Here is an 18,403-nt window from a genome sequence, read left to right on the forward strand (position 1 = left end):
GCATAGCTGCGCAAATGGATCTACATATAGCATCACACTATCGCGAGAATAACCAGAGAGCCATTGTTATCGCGGTACTTCGATGTTATACGCTGACCGGTGTGCGCAGCGCCACGTGAAGTCGAATAGCCTATTTTGATTGGGCAACCCATCTTCAGTCATGCTAGAGTTTACAATCGCACAAATATGATGTAACGGTAGATAGCGGCTAATGCTAACTGATGCAGTGTGCCGGAGAGATGGCGGCACTTCTGCAGCAAGCTCTGGAGAGAAATGAAATTAGCAAACTGCCCAAAGCTGTCCAGAACAAACTTGAGAAGGTTCTCGGCGACCAGCAGACAGAAATAGACTCGTTAAATTCACACCACGAGAAATATAAAGCGGACTGTGGTAGGTAGCAGCAGGCAGGCCAGATCACACAGTCATTCAACAACGCAAAACGTAGTTAGAATATTGCATAACTACAACGCATTTTAAGCGTTATTGCCCAGTTAACGTACTGTTAGGCAATAGCTTTAATGAACAAGTTGTCGGAGAGTCAGTTAAAACATTAGTCTGCGTAGCCTTGCGTGCTCTGAGAAAATTCACAAATGAGCTTCATTAAAAGTTTTGCAGCTGACGCAGATTCTGGTTGACAGTTCCGAGTTTGTCTTTATATAAACTTGTTTCTGACTAAAGTTATGTGTTGCTTTTAATTGGAAACTAATTTTTTAGTTGTCTGTTTTGCTGTTTATTTGTATCTAAAGTGTTCAGTTGCAGAGCTGTTAATACTGAGAATAACTAATCATACTTTCTAGTTGACCTGTTAATGAATGCATTTTCAAACCCCCTTACCTGGTTAAAAAGAATCCTGATGTGTGTGTTTATACTTGCAGAGCAACAGTTCTTTAATCTCGAGAAGAAACTAGCCGAGAGTCAGGAGCAGTTTCTGTCCCAAAGTAAAGAAAATAACAGTATTGAAGAGGAGAATGCCAGACTAAGTAAGTTCATTGTTTTATTTTGTATGCATGTTATTAAACTGCAGATTGTAATAACACAGACCTTGTGCTTTTTTTTTTAAAGCTGAGGAACTTAAGAAGTTAAAAGATATAGAGGAAGAGCAGGGGACAACACAGGAGGTAAGTGAATTTCACACTTTTAATAGTTCATACGCGACTATTTATTTGAGCAGTAGTTAAAGATATAGGAAATATTCCAATGCTTTCCAATTTCAGAGTAAGCCACCAAGGGCCAAATATGAAATCGAGGCAGAAAACAGAGAGCTGTCACGTTTGCTTGAGAAGAGATCTCAAGAAGTGGAAAATCTCAGTGGTATGAATTATTTAAGGCTCTGTTCAAAGATTCACACAAGTTTGATTGTTGCTGACGTGATTGTTTATTTCACAGAGGATCTCAAAAGACTCAATGACAAGCTTGTGGAGACCAACACAGTCAAGATGGAGCTCCAGTTTAAACTGGATGAACTTCAGTCATCTGAGGTTTCCATTCAGGTAATTAGTGGCTCTTTAGGGACCTTTGGAATGACCTGACAAGCAAAGTTTTTTTTCTTGGTTTGATGTGCATCCTGTTTAAATAGCAATATTGTGCAGAGCATATTAAAGGGATAGTTCACCCAAAAATGAAAATTCTGTCATCATTTACTCACCCTCAGATTGTTCCAAACCTGGAAGATACTTTGTAAAATCTCAGTAAACGAGCAGATCTCGTCCCCCATTTGCTGCCATTGTAGGGAATATAAATACTATGGGAGATCTGCTCGGTTACTGACATTCTTCCAAATATTTTCCTTTGTGTTTAGCAGAACAAAAAAATTATACAGGTTTGGAACAATCTGAGGGCGAGTAAATGATGACAGAGTTTTCATTTTTGGGTGAACTATCCCTTCAAGGGGCTTGTCTGTTTTTTTGATGAAAGTCTTCAATCATTATTTTCTATTGGCATTAGTACAAGGGATGTTATTATTTTAAAGAGCATGTCATTGGACAAATTCTGTGTAGTCCAAGTTTAGTCTTTTTTTTTAGGTTTAAGTGAAAGACTAACGGTACTGTTTAGCGTGTTGACAAAATGTTTATATGCTCTCCTACTTGTACGTCGCTTTGCAGAAAAGCGTCTGCCAAATGAATAAATGTAAATGTAAATATAAGACTGCAATGACCAATCAAACTCATTTTGGTTTCATGGGATGTTTAAGTGTGATTCTTAACGTCTCAATAATAGATGTAAACATTGAGTTCAAGTTGTTTGAATTTGATCGATTTGTTTTTTACATTTGTTGTTATCCATTCCTTCTCATCAGTATCGCGAAAAAAGAATGGAGCAAGAAAAGGAGCTTCTTCAGAACCAGAACACATGGCTGAATTCAGAGTTAAAGAGCAAGACAGATGAAGTGTACACACTATCTAGGGTGAAGGGGAAAGAAATCCTGGAGCTCAGGTGCTCTTTAGAGAGCAAGACGGGAGAGGTTTGAGACCATTTTTTGAGATTTGTAGCTCTATCAATAGCTCTATATGAGATCACGCTAGTGCAATAAACATATTTTCATCACACTCAGGTGACCAGGCTTCAGGATCAAGTCAACACGCTCAAGAAAAACAATGACAGCCTACAGAAAAGTACTGAAGATCTGATGAACAAGCTCAAGGAGGTTCACCACCATTAATATCAAGATTGATTTAGCACTTAGCATTCAGTGGGTTTGAAATTGAACTTTGTTGTATCTCTTATCATATCAGGCTAAAGACCAGCAAACCTCCATGGAGGAGAAGTACCGCAATGAGCTGAATGCCAATCTCAAGCTCTGTAACCTGTACAAGGTCAGCATTTCATGTATTGGGCCATCTGTAATGCTAGCGTGTAGAACGATGAGTTAAATCCACTTTTTGTGTCCACAGGATGCTGCCGCAGACTCTGAAGCCAAGAACGCCGAGCTTAACAGAGCTGTAGAAGAGCTCAACAAACTGTTGAAGGAAGCAGTGAGCGGTCTGTACAACTCTTTTATCCATCATTGATTTTAAGCATAAGATACAAACATTCTCTTATCGCTTTACTGTGATAGTTTAGATGATATGTGGTTTGATGGCAGTTCTGTTATTTTTGTTAACAGCCAATAAAGTTACAGAAAAGAAGCTTTCAGAGCTGCAGGGTGGGAAGGAAAAAGCAGAGTCTGAGGTACAGGAGAAGCTCAGGAATCTGGAGAAAGAGCTGGAGAACTCTAATACAAGCCTGGCAGATTTTAAGAGAAGAGGTAATGTGAATAAAATCAGTTGCATGGGTTTTTCAGCAGATTTGGTGTTTGGTGTCACATCTTTTCATGGTAATTTATTGTAACCTGATACGTTTTTGGTAAAAAATTACTCAGAAATCCATTAGATTGTTGAATCATTGTGCAACCTTTCATTCCGTATCCATGTTGTGTAATTCATAAGGTGTTCCAGCTTTCACAGAAGAAGAACTGACAAACCTGTCCCCAACTGCAGCTGCAGTAGCCAAGATTGTTAAGCCTGGTATGAAGCTCATGGAGGTATGACAGAACTACTGTCTTAAAGGGATACGTCACCCAAAAATAAAATTCTGTCATTTACTCACCTTCGAGTTGTTCCTAATCTGTATAAATCGGTTCTATAAATCCAAATCTGTTCTGATGAACACGGAGAAAGATATTTGGAAGAATGCTTATAACCAGACCCCCATTGACAACCATAGTAGGAAAAAATACAAGGGTAGTCAAAAGTGCCCCGGAACATAGTAGGAAGCTGTCCTACATTTTTCAAAATGTCTTCTTTTGTGTTAACAGAACAAAAAATATATATAAAGTAATTTTTCCTACTATGGGAGTAAATGGGGGTCAAGATCTGTTTGGTTATAAGTATTCTTCCAAATATCTTTGTTCATCAGAACAAAGAAATTTATACAGATTTGGAACAACTCGAAGGCGAGTAAATGATGACAGAATTTTCATTTTTGGGTAAAGTATCCCTTTAACTTTATTCACATCTTTAACGACACACCAGACTGATACCCACATTGTGGAAAGTTAAAGCAGATTAATACAAAGAAATCCTGTATTTGCTTCCAGCTGTATAACGCCTTAGTGGAGGCACAGGATCAGCTGCACCTACAGAAGCTGGAGAACAAGCGTTTGAATAAGATTCTAGATGAGATCGTCCTGGAGGTGGAGACCAAGGCTCCCATCCTGAAACGCCAACGAGAGGAATACGAGAAAATGCAGAAATCCATGACCAGCCTTTGTTCCAAACTGGAGCAAGCTATGAAGGTCTGCGCATATATGAGAGACAGCAAGAGCGATGCAAAATGATGTAGCGGACAGACATTAATCTGTTTATTTTATCTGACTTGCATATCAGGAGGTCCATCGGCTGCAGAAGGAAACAGATGAAGCCAATAAACGAGCGCTGGTGCTTGAGAGAGATAATCAGAGATCAAAGAGACAGTTAGAAGACATGTCTGAACAGGTGAGTCATATACCGCAGGACCCAGAGCCAGTGCCCTACACGCCTACTTCTGATGGGACAGAACTGCATGGGACAGTTTGGCGTACATCGATTTTTCTCGTTGTTTTCTGCTTTCTTTGTATGGTTCAGGTGCGTGTGTTACTGGTGGAGCTGGAGGAAGCTCGTGGTAATCAGGTGGTCCGTGAGGACGTGAACTCTGCGGTAAGCAGCAGCTCTGAGGTGCAGGGCTCACGGCAAGTGGCCTTCCGCAGCGTCCAGGAGCTTCAGCAGCAAAACCAAAACCTTCTGGCCCAGGTCAGAGACCAAGAAGAGCAGAGAGAAAGAGAGCAGACGCAGGCTAAGACTGCCAGGTACTGTCTGAACATTCACCCAGCTTACATTGTTACATTAGGAGAGGTGATTTGTTTTTGACTCATGTATGAAGATCAGTAAAATATTTGTTCTGTGCTCTCACAGGCAAACTGAGTTGGAACAGAGTCTAGAGAAGGTTCAGAAGGAGCTGCAGCAGGTCAAGGAACAGATGAACCACCACAAGCAGCTGGCTGACTCTGCCGCTCGGCAAAGAGACATGTACCGCATCCTGCTGCAGACAGCCGGAGTGGAGCTTCCAACACAGGGTGAAAACTTACCCGTTACATGACGTTGCCTTGACTTTTCTATTGAATTTTGATTGCTGTTAACTAGCATGTTACTTAGTTACTGATGTCTGGATACAGGTTCAGAAGGTGGATCTCAGGCCTCCACTCCCAACAGACCAGGAGTCACGTCCACCAGATCTACACCACTGAGGGCTGCGGCTACAGAAACTGCTCAGGCAACACAGGCCAAAGCAGCGCTCAAACAGGTTTGCACATACAGAAATATTAAAAGGAACAGTTCACCCAAAATTCATTTACTTGATCTCAAGTTGTTCTAAATCTGTATAAATGACTTTGTTCTAATGAAGACAGAGAAAGATATTTGGAAGAATGCTTGTAACTAAACAGTTCTTGGCCACCATTGACTACCATAGTAGGAAAAAATGCTTAAATTTCTTTGTTCTGTTGAACACAAAAGAAGATATTTTTAAGAATAAAGGAAAGCAAACAGTTCTGGGGCACCTTTGATTACCATTGTCATTTTTCTTACTATGGTAGTCAATGGTGGCCACGAACTGTTTGGTTACAAGCATTCTTCCAAATATCTTTCTCTGTGTTCATCAGAACAAAGGAATCTATACAGATTTGGGTGAGTATTTTTTGGTAAACTGTTCCTTTAACTACCTTTGCTCCTTTAAGCATTAAAGAGTTAGATCAACCAAAATGTTAACCAGTAATTGTAAATGTTTTTCCTTCATAGATTAACGATGCCTTCATGACATATAAAAAAGAAAAGGCAGAAAACGACAAACTTCTGAATGAACAGATCGAGAGGCTTCAGGGTCAAGTGTCTGACCTGCTCTCACAGAAGGCCAAACTTTCCTCTCAGCTAGAGTTTGCTTTCAAACGGTGAGCCAACCTGTATATCTCAAATCCGTTCAGGCGTGTTTTGAATTCTTTCATGCAGGTCATGTAAAGGATAATCTGCAGCTAGATGTGCATTAAATAAGGGATAATCTACAGCTAGCCGTGCGTTAAAGGGTTTTAATGCACGACATGGAGGCCAAGAACCCCCCGACGCAAAGCGCATTAAAATCCTTGAACGCATGGCTAGCTGTGGATTATCCCGCTTATACCATAGTCATTTGCCAAGTTAAAGCTTTTATTGATGTTTACAGTGTAATTTAGATCAATGTTATTTTGTCAGTTCATTTAAAATCTAATCAAAATGACTGGAGCTACCCGTGCGTTAAAGGGTTTTAATGCACACCTTCCAGCTGATCAGAATCGAGTATTCAAACAGACCATGGTATAAAGGATTTTAATGAGCAAGGTGGAGGCCAAGAACCACCCAACGCAATCCTTTAATGCACAGCTAGCCGTGGATTATCCCGCTTAAACCACGGTCATTTGCCAAGTTAAAAATAAGTTAAATCTGTTATTGTTATTTTGGATCATACAGGTCAGTTCATTTCAAATGTTGATGAAACTGACTGGAACTATCTGTGCATTAAACCGTTTTAATGCACACCTTCTAGCCAATAAGAATCGAATATTCAAACAGACCATGGTATAAAGGGATGTAAAACTATTTAACATAACTGTTCCTGCCAGGCAACATCAATGCGCTACACATGTACAATCCGTTGTGTGTATTTTGCAGGTACGAGATGCTTCAGGAGAATGTGAATGGCTTCAGACGGGAGATTGAAGCCCTGAGGGAGAAGAATCAGAAGATGACAGCCACTCATCAGAGACAGGAGGAGATCATTCACACAATGACCCAAGACCTGAGAGAAGCCAGTGAGAAGTTAGCCATGGCTGAGGTAAAAGCAAGTGTGAACAGACAAGCAAGAGTTTTTGGTAAAATAATTGAGGATCTTATTTTTGACACAGGTGTGTTTTCTTGATGTTCTCTTGGTCAAAATAGTAAATGTTTTATTTCTGCCAGTTGCGTGTTGAGAACACCCGCAAGGAGCAAGACATCCTGAAGCAGGTGGAGAACAGATTGACCCAGGAGAAAGAGTCCATCCTGACTGAGCAGCGAAACCAGAACCTTCTGCTCACCAATCTCAAATCCATTCAGGTGCAACTTATGTGCATATGTCAACCACACTTTGTTAAAGAGCTTTTCACGCCCTTCTTGTTAAAAACGTTGTCATTACGCTACAGTTGACTATGGAGCGCTCTGAGATGGAAACCAAGCACCGCTACAACAATCAAATCCAGCGTCTGGAGAAGGAGATCGTCCAGTTAAAGAAGAAAGTGGAGCAGGAGGTGGAACAGAGACACGCGTTGGAACGCAACCAAGATGTAAGAAGGAAACGTGCAATGTTGCAGTGATGTGATTGTTTTTAAACCCAACACAATGTTTACACTATTAAGGAGATCTGTAATGTTTGGAGAGAGCTGCCTTTTAGTCTTCTTCTTCATCTCAGTAGCAGTTGCCTTGCTGTCACTCTCAAAAGTAGAACTTTAGTGGAACTGCACTCAGTTCTACATTCTGTTTTTTGAGCTGCAAATGCCATGTGACTAGCTACTCTGGAGCAACACAAACATCGTCACTATTTTGAAACACCACAGTAAAAACCCATGCCGATTCAGTATATATGCAAGGTTATTTAAGTTTAGTCATTTAGTTGTACTGTCGATGCACAGAGTATACGACAGGGCAAATTTCTCACTTATAGAGGTAATTTCTCTCATTGTTATGGCTAGGCTAAGCTGTTGGAAACTAAGAAGCAGTTGGAGACACAGACAACACTGCATCAGAAGTCTAAGGAACTGCTAAGATCTGCTGAACAGCAGGTCACCTCTCTCAGACAGCAACTGAACAACAACGATAACCAGAGCACAACTCCTAAACCACCTGTCAGAACGTTACCTAGAGGCAAGCATAAACTCGTTGTAATATTGGTTTGGTGAAGAGCGTGTTTTTCTTTAATTTTCTTGTCTTTTGTACTGCATAAGATAATGTTGTTCCTGTTGTTTGCAGTTGCAGCTCCTGGCGTTCCTCAGCAGGAAGTGGATGAGCTTCGTGCACATCTACAACAGGCCGAGGACCAGAACTCTGACTTGAAGGAACGTCTGATGAGCACCACCACCAGCGTAGAGCAGTACAGATCAATGGTGCTCAGCTTGGAGGAGTCTCTGAACAAAGAGAAACAGGTAATAATGCCCTGGACATCGAGACGTCAAACTGTTTTTGTGTGTTTTCTTGTTATATATCATTTTTGTTTTCTTGCAGTTGGCTGAGCAGGCACGCTCCTCTATTGAGAGCCAGCTGAAGGCAGCGCAGGAGTTAAGCCAGCAGCTGGAGACCCGACTGGCAGAAGCAGAGAAAGAAAAACTGGAGCTCCAGGAGGAGAAGATGAAATCCGTGGAGAGCATCGAAGAACACGTATGAAACTCTGACATTATCTGTTGTGTCCCTGGCAGATGTTCAGGGCAAAGTTCTAACGATTAAACCCTTTGTTTTGGCTCGGTGTCAGGTGAAGGAACTGAAGAGGAACGTGACGGATATGCAGACAGAGCTGCAGGATGCCCTACAAAGAGCTGCAGCAGCGGTGGCCCAAGAGCAGAAAGCCACGCAGGACAGCAAACTACAGGTGATAAGATCGGTCTTTTAATTCCACACAAGACAATCAGAAGATGGTTTGACTTGCTATTATTCATTTTATTTCGGGTTTCAGGCCAAGCTGGCCGCAGAGGCTCAGAATAAGTACGAGCGAGAGCTCATGCTGCATGCTGCGGATGTGGAAGCACTACAGGCCGCTAAGAAACAGGCACAGATGTCAACGCAGAGTCTAAAGCAGCAGGAAGAGAAGGCTCAGAAGGCCACGGTTGAGCTGCGTCAGGGCCGTACTGACTGGGAACTGAAGGAGAAAAGATTAAAGGTGAGAGATTGTAACTTTTTAACTATAAATACATTCAAAAGATAGGTTAAAATGCTTATTATTAGAAACTTTTTATGCTTATAATGTTACTCATTTTTCCTCAGGAGGAGCTGTCTAAAGAGAAGAAGAGAGCCGAGGAGCTGCAGAAACAGAACACAATGCTTCACGAACAGATGGAAAACCTCAGCAGCAAGATTTCTGCCTCCGCCCAACAGCAGACAGCCGAAGAGAGCAGTATGAACATCTCCATGAGCGAAGAGGGCAAGTCTCATGAGCAGATCCTGGAGATCCTCAGGTAAATATCCTCCCAGTTCTGCTGTAGCAAACAGTCTGTCTTGTATTTTGTAAGGCAGTTCACCGTGGCTTCCCGTTCCCCACAGGTTTGTTCGGCGGGAAAAAGAGATAGCCGAGACACGGATGGAGGTGGCGCAGGTGGAGGCGCTGCGCTATAAACAACGCATGGAGTACCTGGAGGGAGAGCTGAAGGAACTACAGGAGAGTCTGTCTGCAGAGAGAGAAAGACTACAGGTCATTATTTGCATTTTAGGCCCAGTGTTATGTTGCCGTCACATGCTTTCAGGAATTCTATAGTTCCCACTTCAACCTGGAAAAAATGTATGGAACGGTGCTGTTTTAATGTTAACGGTAATGTTATTAAATGCTTTTAAGATTGCTAAATCCAGATGTTACATCCACGTTTGTGGTGGGAAATATCCCACCTCCGAGGTATCTTGAATGTGCTGTCGAAATGCTCGGGCAAACAGACCAATGTTTCAAGACGCATTTTAGGGGAATCTGTTTAAGAATGGAAGAATCTAAAATAAAATATTTTGTCTACAGGTTACTGCAAAGACCTTGGCACAGCAGGAAGACACGATCAAGCGAATGGAGAGTATGAGTGCTTTGACGGAGACCAACAAGATGCTGAAGAATGAGAAGAACAGGCTGGAGCATGAACTGCAGCAGATTCAGGCCAAGGCAAGAACTCGGGAGCACACTGTGTGATTTTCCATATACAGCCATGGAAAAAATTATGAGATCATTTTTAAATTATTTTCAGTTTCTGAATTTACGATTTATAGGAATGAGTTTATGTAAAATGACGATTTTTGTTTCATTCTGTGAACTACTAACAATATTTCTCCCATATTTCTATTTATTTCTATTTGCATTTACTTGCAGAAAATGAAAAATGGAGAAACAGGTCAAAATAACAATAAAAGATACGCTGTATTTTTTTCAGACCTCAAATACTGAAAAGAAAACAAGTTCATATTCACTTAAAGGCGGGGTGTCCGATTTCTCTTAGCCGTTGTTGATGTTCAAATCACCAAAACAAACACACCCCTACCCCCATCTTTAGCTTTCGTCAGCGCTCGGCTAATGTCAATCCTGTGCACCGTGCACCTTACTGCTGATTGGCTACAAGGTTGTTTTGGTACTCGGCCCGACTCAGTTGTCTAAAGCGTAATTCGGAAATCAGTTACCCCGCTTTTAAGCAATACAACATACAACATAATATTTGTACACGTATTTAGGAAATGTTCAAACATAATTTTTTTGTGAAAACCTTGATTTCTATCACAGTTTTCATGCGTCTTGTCATGCTGTCAGTCTTTCACATTGCTGTTGGATGACTTTCACTCTTGAGATTTGACTTTGTTGAAATTCAACAGACACGGGACTGGAATGGCCACAATACAATAATAATTTAAAAATGATCTCTTAAATGAATGTATGACCTTGGGTTTTGTGTCGTGGTATAGTTGCGTAAGCTGGAAGCAGACATCCGACCCCTGCAGGAATCTAACGCTGAGCTGAGTGAGAAGAACAGCATGTTGGTAGTTGAGAAGAGACTCCTGGAGGAGGACGTCAGACGCTTGAAAACTAGCACGCAGGTCTCAGGAGCTCCCTGCTTGTGCATCATGTAGAATCTTATGATTTTAACTCCAGTAGATTTGATTTATAAGAAGAGTTAACTAGTTAAATGACCATTGTCCTACAGCAACTGCTGAGCCAACAGAAGGACAGCGATCAAGAGGAAAGTAAGAAGCTACATTCTGAAAGGGAAACCCATCTTAAACGCATCCAGCAGCTCGCTGAGGAGACGAGCAAACTGAAGAGTGAGGTGGCCAGGTCAGTTCCATCCTCTTTTAACACCTCCATCTGTAAAACTCCTCTCTTCTGTATCTTAGCCGTGGTTAAGAGAATTCTCTATTTTCTTGCTGTTAAACAGGAGCCAAGCTTCCATTAGCACAGCTCAAAGCCAGGTGCAGAACCTGCAGGACAATTTGGGGAAGATAACCACAGAAAGAGACAATCTGAAGAAGGAGCTGGAGGCCAAGACTGTAGACATTCAGGAGAAACACAAAACCATCACGCAGGTTAAGAAGATTGGCCGTCGCTACAAAACTCAGTACGAAGAACTTAAAGAACAGCATGAGAAGGTACACCAGGACGCATTATTGGTAATCTATCAAGTGCCATATGTATCACTGTCTCATACGTGTTTTCCTCTGATAGATGGTGGCAGAGGCTGCTGCTAAGCCAGCACAGGAGCAGGAAGACAGCCAGGCCTCCGTGCAAGAGATTCAGAACCTGAAGAGCTCACTGAGTCAGGCTCAGAACAGAACCTCAGAGCTGGAAGCACAGCTGGACAACAAGCAGAAGGTACTCCATTGAGGTTTAATGTGCTGCTCGGTTACTCCTGTTTGACTGTGTTCCTGTGAACATCCATAAATATTCTGTCATCAGGTAGTCATCCTCATATCTCAAAGCCTATACATGACTCTTTCTTCTGAGAAACACAAAAGAAGATATTTTGTGTTCATACAATGGATTTCAAAGGCAGCCGGTGTTGTTTGGTAACCAACATTTTTTAAAAGATCACCTTTTGTGTTTACCACTTTAATATCTGTAGATGCTCTGGCACCTTGTTGAGTTGAATTTGATTTCAATAAATCGTATTACGCAAGTGTTTATGTAAATCTGGCTCGCTGATTATTTTTACAGAGCCAGTAATGTTAAATATTTTACCAGATCTCCTGTGTGACTGTAAACAGCTCTGTTTAGGGCTTTGCTGGTTTGGCTCACTGATCAAAACTTAAATGAGAAGTCATTTAGGGTTGCTTATTAACTTTTGAGACAGTGACGTGTGAAGTGAGTTTCTGTGGGTTTTTGTTGAATGAGCGGGTGTAACCAAGTAGTGTTTGATGCATGTTGACGTTCTAAGTGATGAAATAAGACGATCAGCACTTCTATAGTGATATTTGTCTGTGCATGAACAGACAGTCCAGGAGCGTGAGGCAGAGGTGAAGAGCCTCCAGGAGCAGCTGGCACATATGCAGCCAGAGCTCAACCGCATGAGGGCGGAGCTACAAGAGAAGAGTAACCTGGAGGAGCAGCTACGGCAACAGATTGCAGATAAAGAGGAGAAGACCAAGAAAGCCTTCATGGGTGCCAAGCAGAAGATCAACCAGCTCAACAGTGAGTGGTCCAAGTAAATTACCTAACCATAATGCTGTAATTCGGTCTTCATTTACTCACCCTCAAGTGGTAGTTAATGGTGGCCAAGAACTGTTTGGTTACAAGCATTCTTCCAAATATCTTTCTCCGTGTTCATCACAACAAAGACGTTTATACTGATTTTGAATAACTCTGGGGTGAGTAAATGAAGATAGAATTTTTATTTTTGGGTGAACTGCTGGGATGGTGTCGATAAGGCAGGTAAACATGCATGTGTGTGTTAGATGCTAAAGAGCAGATTTCAAAGGAGAATGAGGAGCTGAAGCAGCAAAAAGAGGAGTTGGAGGTGAGGATGGGTGCGCTTAAGTCACAGTATGAAGGCCGACTGAGCCGACAGGAGAGGGAGCTGCGAGACCTCCGTGAGCAGCTGGAGAGACATGGCGAGCAGAGAGACGAAGCTCAGGAGCCTGGTCAAAGCAAGGTAACCACACACATCACCACACTTGGGTATCTATGAAAGTATCCAAACATGAAATAACTTTACGTCGAAATACTTTGGCAGGTTCAGGAGGTTCAGAGGTCATCAGAAGCCCGACAAATCAGTCTCAAACCCACACCTGCTACTGACAGAGGAAGGTAATAGAAGGACGTCCATATAGAGCTGAGACTCGAGATGGTGTCTCCGTAATTCCAGAAATCATCAGTATTTGCTTTCTATCTGTAAACAGTGCCAGCACATCAGAGCCCCCCACAGCTAACATTAAGCCCACACCAGTCACCGGTGCCCCCAGTAAACCCTCACCTATTGCAGGAAGCAAATCCACCCCTAGGGCAAGCATCCGTCCAATGATAACGCCAGCTCCAGTGACCACGCCTACTGCCACAGTCATGCCCACCACGCAAGTTGAAACACAGGAAGGTATGACTGAATGTTCCCATTCCCATAAAAAGTTTCTTTGGCAATTATTTAGCATAGATCTTTATATTGGTGTGTTGTTTAAGTTTGTATAAGCTTGTATAGTCAGTATAAGATTGTTAATGTTTATCTCATCAGCCATTCAGTCCACTGAGGGACCAGTGGAGCACGTGACTGTCTTCGGCAGTACCAGCGGCACAGTGCGCTCGACCAGTCCTAACATCCAGACCATGCAGCCAATCCTCAGCCTGCAGCAGAATCAAGCCACCGCCTTTGTCCAGCCTACTCAACAGCAGGCCAGTCAGGAGGCAACAGCTACTATTATGGAGGCGGTACATAGCTCACAGATGGAGAGACCATCCACCTCCACTGCTGTCTTTGGCACAGGTACAATAAACACAATTTGTCTTTGGCTTTTTTGCTATGACTATAGAAGTCACTGAGTTTGTGAATGTTATGTCAGTGTCGGCCACAGCAGGCTCATCTGTGCCCAAGCGTGTGCGTGAGGAGGAGCACGAGAGCTCCAGTGAGGTCACTGACACCACACAGGATGACCCCACCCACCCCCCCATATCCAAGAAGCTGCGCATCATAAGACGCGTGTGTCTGGAGGTTAGCAGTGTATGTATTTCTTATTTGAAAATGTTGTTCTGACAGTAAAACTCTTGTGTGAAAATGTATTTACGTTTTGGATTGATCCTCACACAATGCTGTTTTGCAGGATGTTTCAGGCACAGAGGAGAGCAATGATGCTATGGGTGACGCTTCAGACAGTCAGCAGCCTCCAGATGCCAGTGAGGTACCAGCTGTTTTTTTTTCTCCCCCCCACTTAAGGTTCATTTTTTACGTTCTGGGAAGCGAAATATCTGATCTTGTCCGTTTACGCCTTACAGGGACCCTGTCCTGTGTTTGGAGAGGGAGACGATGATGAGTCTTTGTCTCAATCTGTCCCAATGGATCAGGTGAGCGAGTCTCAGCCTTCCGAGTCTCAGATCAGTGGGCAGGACTCGTCTGAGGAGTACAGACAGGACGTCATCGTCATAGAGACAGACAGCGCCACTGATGAGGAAGAGGAGGAGCAGGATGAGACTGCACAGGTCAGTGTGTGTGTTCTAGTCTGAGCAGCACCTGAGACTGCTGGTGGTATTAAACATTCATGATCTGTGCAGTATGAGGATGATGATGCTGAAAACGAGGAGGATGATGATGGCGATGGAGGGATGGCAGAAGGAGCAGAGGAGAGTAATGAAGGCAGCGGGAGCGGAGATGGCAATGAGGCCTATGAGGGGGACGAGGCAGAGGTGACTGAGGGGGTCCCATTTTTCTGACTGTGATGTTTGATAGGTTTCTGTTAAGTGTGCACTTTAGATGGATTGCTCATGCGTTGTGATGTGTTTACAGGGCGGAGGGTCAGCGGATGCAGAGGTCGACAATGAGGAAAGTCAAGAAGCATCTGATTGTATTCAGAAACAGGCAGATTCTCAGAGTGGTAAAGCTAACACACAAATACATGGTTCTTAATAGATGGTTTCAAAGCAACAACATAAACAAACATTACTGCACATTCATGCTTTTGTGGTCCGAGCTTAACTTCTGGTACACCTCTGCAAAGAACAGAGTCCCTGTAGATTATTTCAGAAAACATGCAAAAGGAATAGTTTATCTTAGGGTGACCACCCGTCCCGCTTTGCGTTGTACTGCACAGCATTTTCACCCCTTGTCCCGCACGTCGCATATTGAGAAAATGTCCCGCATATTGAGAAAATGTCCCGCATTTTCATCAGGCTGTTGGTTTTTAGTTGTCACGTTAAGAAACACGTTCTTTAAGCCGAAACACACATGAGACGCTTGTTTGCGCCATTGTTTATTTAACTATTTAACAGCGCTGTGTCAAAAGCAGCAACCTGGTTCACACCAGTGTACAACGAGCTCATACATATGGATCTATTTTTTAAAAGCCTGACGGCAGTGATTCAATCATAGAGACTGTGACGTCTGTCAGTAGATCGGGTGGCGATCCTCCCATGTCAACTTCCTGAATAAAAAACTCTTTGAAACTGTGTTCAGCCTAGAAGAGAGAAACTCTTTTTCATTATTTGTTTGTTCTTTATTCCTTTAGTTTTCTCTTTTTGAGAAGATCTTCAAAGTGTACAACATGATAACGCCGCGTCTGATCTGCGCTCAAAATTGAAAGAGACAGTGAACCTTAAATTGAAATCGCCATTTAAATTGTTTTATGTTATATAACATTTGATCTATGCCTTAATTATGCTGTAGCTTTCATTATTATACCACAGTTTTGCGCTACCTTTCAATGGTGTCCCACACAAACGGATTACCTGTCCCACATTTGGTTTGTTGGGCGGTGGTCACCCTAGTTTAACTTCAAAATGAAAATTCTGACTTATTTACACGCCCACTTGTCATTTCAAACCTGTATGACTTACTTTCTTCTGCAAACACAAAAGATATTTTGAAGAATGTTGGTAACAAAACCGTTCGTCCCCTTTGACATGCATTGGTTTTGTGTCAGTGGGGTCCAATGGCTTTTAGTTACCAACATTCTTTTAAATATCTTCTTTTGTGTTTTGCAGAAGAAAGAAAATCACGGAGATTTTAAATGACAAAAGGGTGAGTAAATGATGACAGAATTCTCATTTTGAAGGTGAACTATTCCTTACATATGTAGTATGTTAAATATTACGAAGAATAGCGGTCATCTAATTCTGTTTCTCTAAACGTGAATTTAATCATAAAAATGTTTTTCATCTGTTTGTAGGTGAAACTAGTGTAAGCACCCTGGAATCTTTTCCTGCTGCTGAGCCTGTGAGGGAGCACCAGCCACTTCCCAGCATCATCACCACCACCTCCTCCCTGGGACCTCGCCTGCCCCAGGCTCCACGCAGGCCGCATCACACCCCACCCCCACGCCTCAACATCCACCCAGTCCCTGAGCTTGGCCCCCCCATCATGCAGGTATAAAGAAAAAAATCATGTCGATGACATGTACTTGCATCAAAGAAGATAAAGTGATACTTAATTCATATGTATTCTGTTTTACAGAGACAGTCAGGACAGAGCAGACGGCTCTCCATGAGTCGGGCACCCCAGCTGACACCTGGAATCGGAAGCATGGTGAGTTTTGTCCATGCAACCCTCCTGCACCACATGGCAATATAAACTAGTTTCATATTTAGGACTTTAAAGTTGACTTGCATGGAGTCTTTCTGTTCCTACAGCAACATTTCTTTGATGATGACGACAGGATGGTTCCCAGCACTCCCACCCTTGTGGTTCCACACCGCACGGACGGCTTCGCAGAGGCCATTCAGTGAGTATTTTTTACATTGTTTTCACAGTGTGGGATGGGATGCGTCATTAAACCGCTTCATTAATGGATCTCATCTCAGTTCCCCTCAGGTGGCCGGCGTACCTCGCTTCCGTTTCGGCCCTCCTGAAGACATGATACCCCAAGCTAGCTCGTCTCACTCTGACTTGAGCCATTTGGCCACACACGGAGGTGAGGAAAACGCACCATTACTGTTCTTTAAAGTATTTAACTAGGAACAACTTTTACAAAATGTGGTGGGGGGAGACATCATCATGAATGAAATCAAATGGAAGTGACAATGTCTTCTAACCTGTAGGGTTGGGGATGTATGAGTGCCCTCTCTTCCTGCCTACCCATGATGAGGAGTCTGGAGGCAGGAGTGTGCCCACCACCCCTCTACAGGTTGCAGCTCCAGGTGAGCGCCTTCTCGGCGTCTAGTGTCTATTTGTTTCTCAACTGCTGATCAAAGACCTGTCTGACTCCTCCACTCCCTAATACATTCTTTCACAGTGACAGTATTTACAGAATGCCACCCGTCTGATGTGTCAGAGACAGCCTCCCAGTCCGTTCCCATGGTGACCACGTCCACTGGCGGTATGACGGCCCCAGGGGAAGCTGTTCCGGGAGACGACGGTGATGACGTCTTCGTAGCTGAGGCTGAGAGTGAAGGGTGGGCAGTTTTACTGTTCCTATTGCTCAAATATGGAATTATGGATTTGAACACACCCATACCATTCAGTATTAAGGCAATGGTTCACTGAAAAATGAAAGTTTAAAATGCTTATTTAATTGGATTATGATCATTTTGTGCAGGGTGAGTAGTGAGGCGTGTCTAGAGAGCCAGTCGGAGATGGAATCTGCACAGCCGACTGATGATGCAAGTCTGCCCTCCACCAGCCAAGAGCCAACGTCCAGCTCTGCAGGTACACACTCATTTTACTATCATGCTGATTTCATACAAACATAACACTGTTGATCTTCTAAATCACTGTTTTTTTTCTCTTTGTAGACACTAGTAGCACCAGTACAGGACCGGTCAAACCTGCAAGTCGGCTCATTCCCCAGCACCAGCTGCCCCGGAGGTTTATCAGAAGAGGTTAGCAATGCTGACCCCTATCAATCACTCCACCTTCCCTACAGATCACAGACACAATCCACTCGTCCGTTTATTCGCATTCACACTCACACCAGGAAATGATTTACCACCTCACATACAGTAACGTAAAACAAGCATTTTTGAAGCTTTTATGTTTTTAATGAAGCAAAGGATATTTGAAATACATACACAAAAGCTTTTCTTTGTGTCAGGATATGACTCAATCAACAATTGAACATTTGGATGTTTTGCAGCAACTTGCTTTAAAAAGATGTATTGTTCATTTAAAGTGTAAATTTTGATGAGTTATCTGACCGATTGACATCTCTCTAAGGCAAGTCTCTCAATCTTATCTCGCAGGTGTTGGTTTTCCTCGTGGAGGTCGGGGTCGAGGTCTCAATAGGGGCACTCCCATCTAAATCCACTTGACTTTACAGTGTCTGCCCAGCAGTAACACTGATCACAGATCCATAAAGAGCTCTACAGAGCAGCCAGAATCAGCCTAATGTTCTTTTACTTGTTTTTATTTCATTTAAGAAGCTTTAAAGCAGTCAAAAAATGTTTTGTATTTTGCGAGTTATCGTCCTGACGCCGTGTTCAATAGTTTTGCAAATAAATGGAGAAATCTCTCTTGCTGTGTAGCTGGTGC

General features: G+C 42.8%; 1 protein-coding gene across 2 annotated transcripts; it reads left to right on the forward strand.

Moving 5' to 3' along the window:
* Positions 1 to 203: 203 nt before the first annotated feature.
* On the forward strand, positions 204 to 18,383 carry tpra (translocated promoter region a, nuclear basket protein). 2 transcript variants are annotated; one of them, XM_057332899.1, is made up of 51 exons: positions 204 to 390; positions 876 to 980; positions 1,063 to 1,118; positions 1,215 to 1,311; positions 1,387 to 1,490; positions 2,297 to 2,461; positions 2,552 to 2,644; positions 2,733 to 2,813; positions 2,892 to 2,979; positions 3,104 to 3,244; positions 3,426 to 3,520; positions 4,076 to 4,273; positions 4,365 to 4,472; positions 4,602 to 4,822; positions 4,929 to 5,089; positions 5,189 to 5,316; positions 5,811 to 5,959; positions 6,714 to 6,876; positions 7,002 to 7,136; positions 7,223 to 7,363; positions 7,769 to 7,940; positions 8,046 to 8,218; positions 8,298 to 8,450; positions 8,542 to 8,658; positions 8,743 to 8,946; positions 9,051 to 9,241; positions 9,327 to 9,474; positions 9,787 to 9,924; positions 10,713 to 10,844; positions 10,952 to 11,082; positions 11,183 to 11,393; positions 11,470 to 11,616; positions 12,234 to 12,432; positions 12,696 to 12,892; positions 12,974 to 13,047; positions 13,140 to 13,330; positions 13,466 to 13,714; positions 13,791 to 13,948; positions 14,049 to 14,126; positions 14,221 to 14,424; positions 14,497 to 14,628; positions 14,729 to 14,816; positions 16,107 to 16,303; positions 16,391 to 16,462; positions 16,567 to 16,658; positions 16,738 to 16,847; positions 16,975 to 17,073; positions 17,169 to 17,328; positions 17,472 to 17,581; positions 17,668 to 17,754; positions 18,115 to 18,383. In XM_057332899.1, the coding sequence occupies exons 1-51, from the start codon at positions 222 to 224 to the stop codon at positions 18,171 to 18,173; spliced, it is 7,071 nt and encodes a 2,356-aa protein (XP_057188882.1). In that variant the 5' UTR covers positions 204 to 221; the 3' UTR covers positions 18,174 to 18,383. The 2 variants fall into 2 exon arrangements, with proteins under 2 accessions (XP_057188882.1, XP_057188883.1); XM_057332900.1 differs by having other exon boundaries at positions 13,791 to 13,939.
* Positions 18,384 to 18,403: the final 20 nt, after the last annotated feature.

Source organism: Triplophysa rosa, linkage group LG5, assembly GCF_024868665.1.
Source record: "Triplophysa rosa linkage group LG5, Trosa_1v2, whole genome shotgun sequence".
Taxonomy (NCBI): domain Eukaryota; kingdom Metazoa; phylum Chordata; class Actinopteri; order Cypriniformes; family Nemacheilidae; genus Triplophysa; species Triplophysa rosa.

Excerpts from the sequence above, each read along its gene's own strand:
- tpra (XM_057332899.1), top strand. The coding sequence starts at position 222 with ATGCAGTGTGCCGGAGAGATGGCGGCACTTCTGCAGCAAGCTCTGGAG. Across the intron at positions 2,814-2,891 it reads AGCTCTGTAACCTGTACAAG|GATGCTGCCGCAGACTCTGA; the intron begins GTCAGCATTTCA and ends TTGTGTCCACAG. Across the intron at positions 11,083-11,182 it reads CTGAAGAGTGAGGTGGCCAG|GAGCCAAGCTTCCATTAGCA; the intron begins GTCAGTTCCATC and ends GCTGTTAAACAG.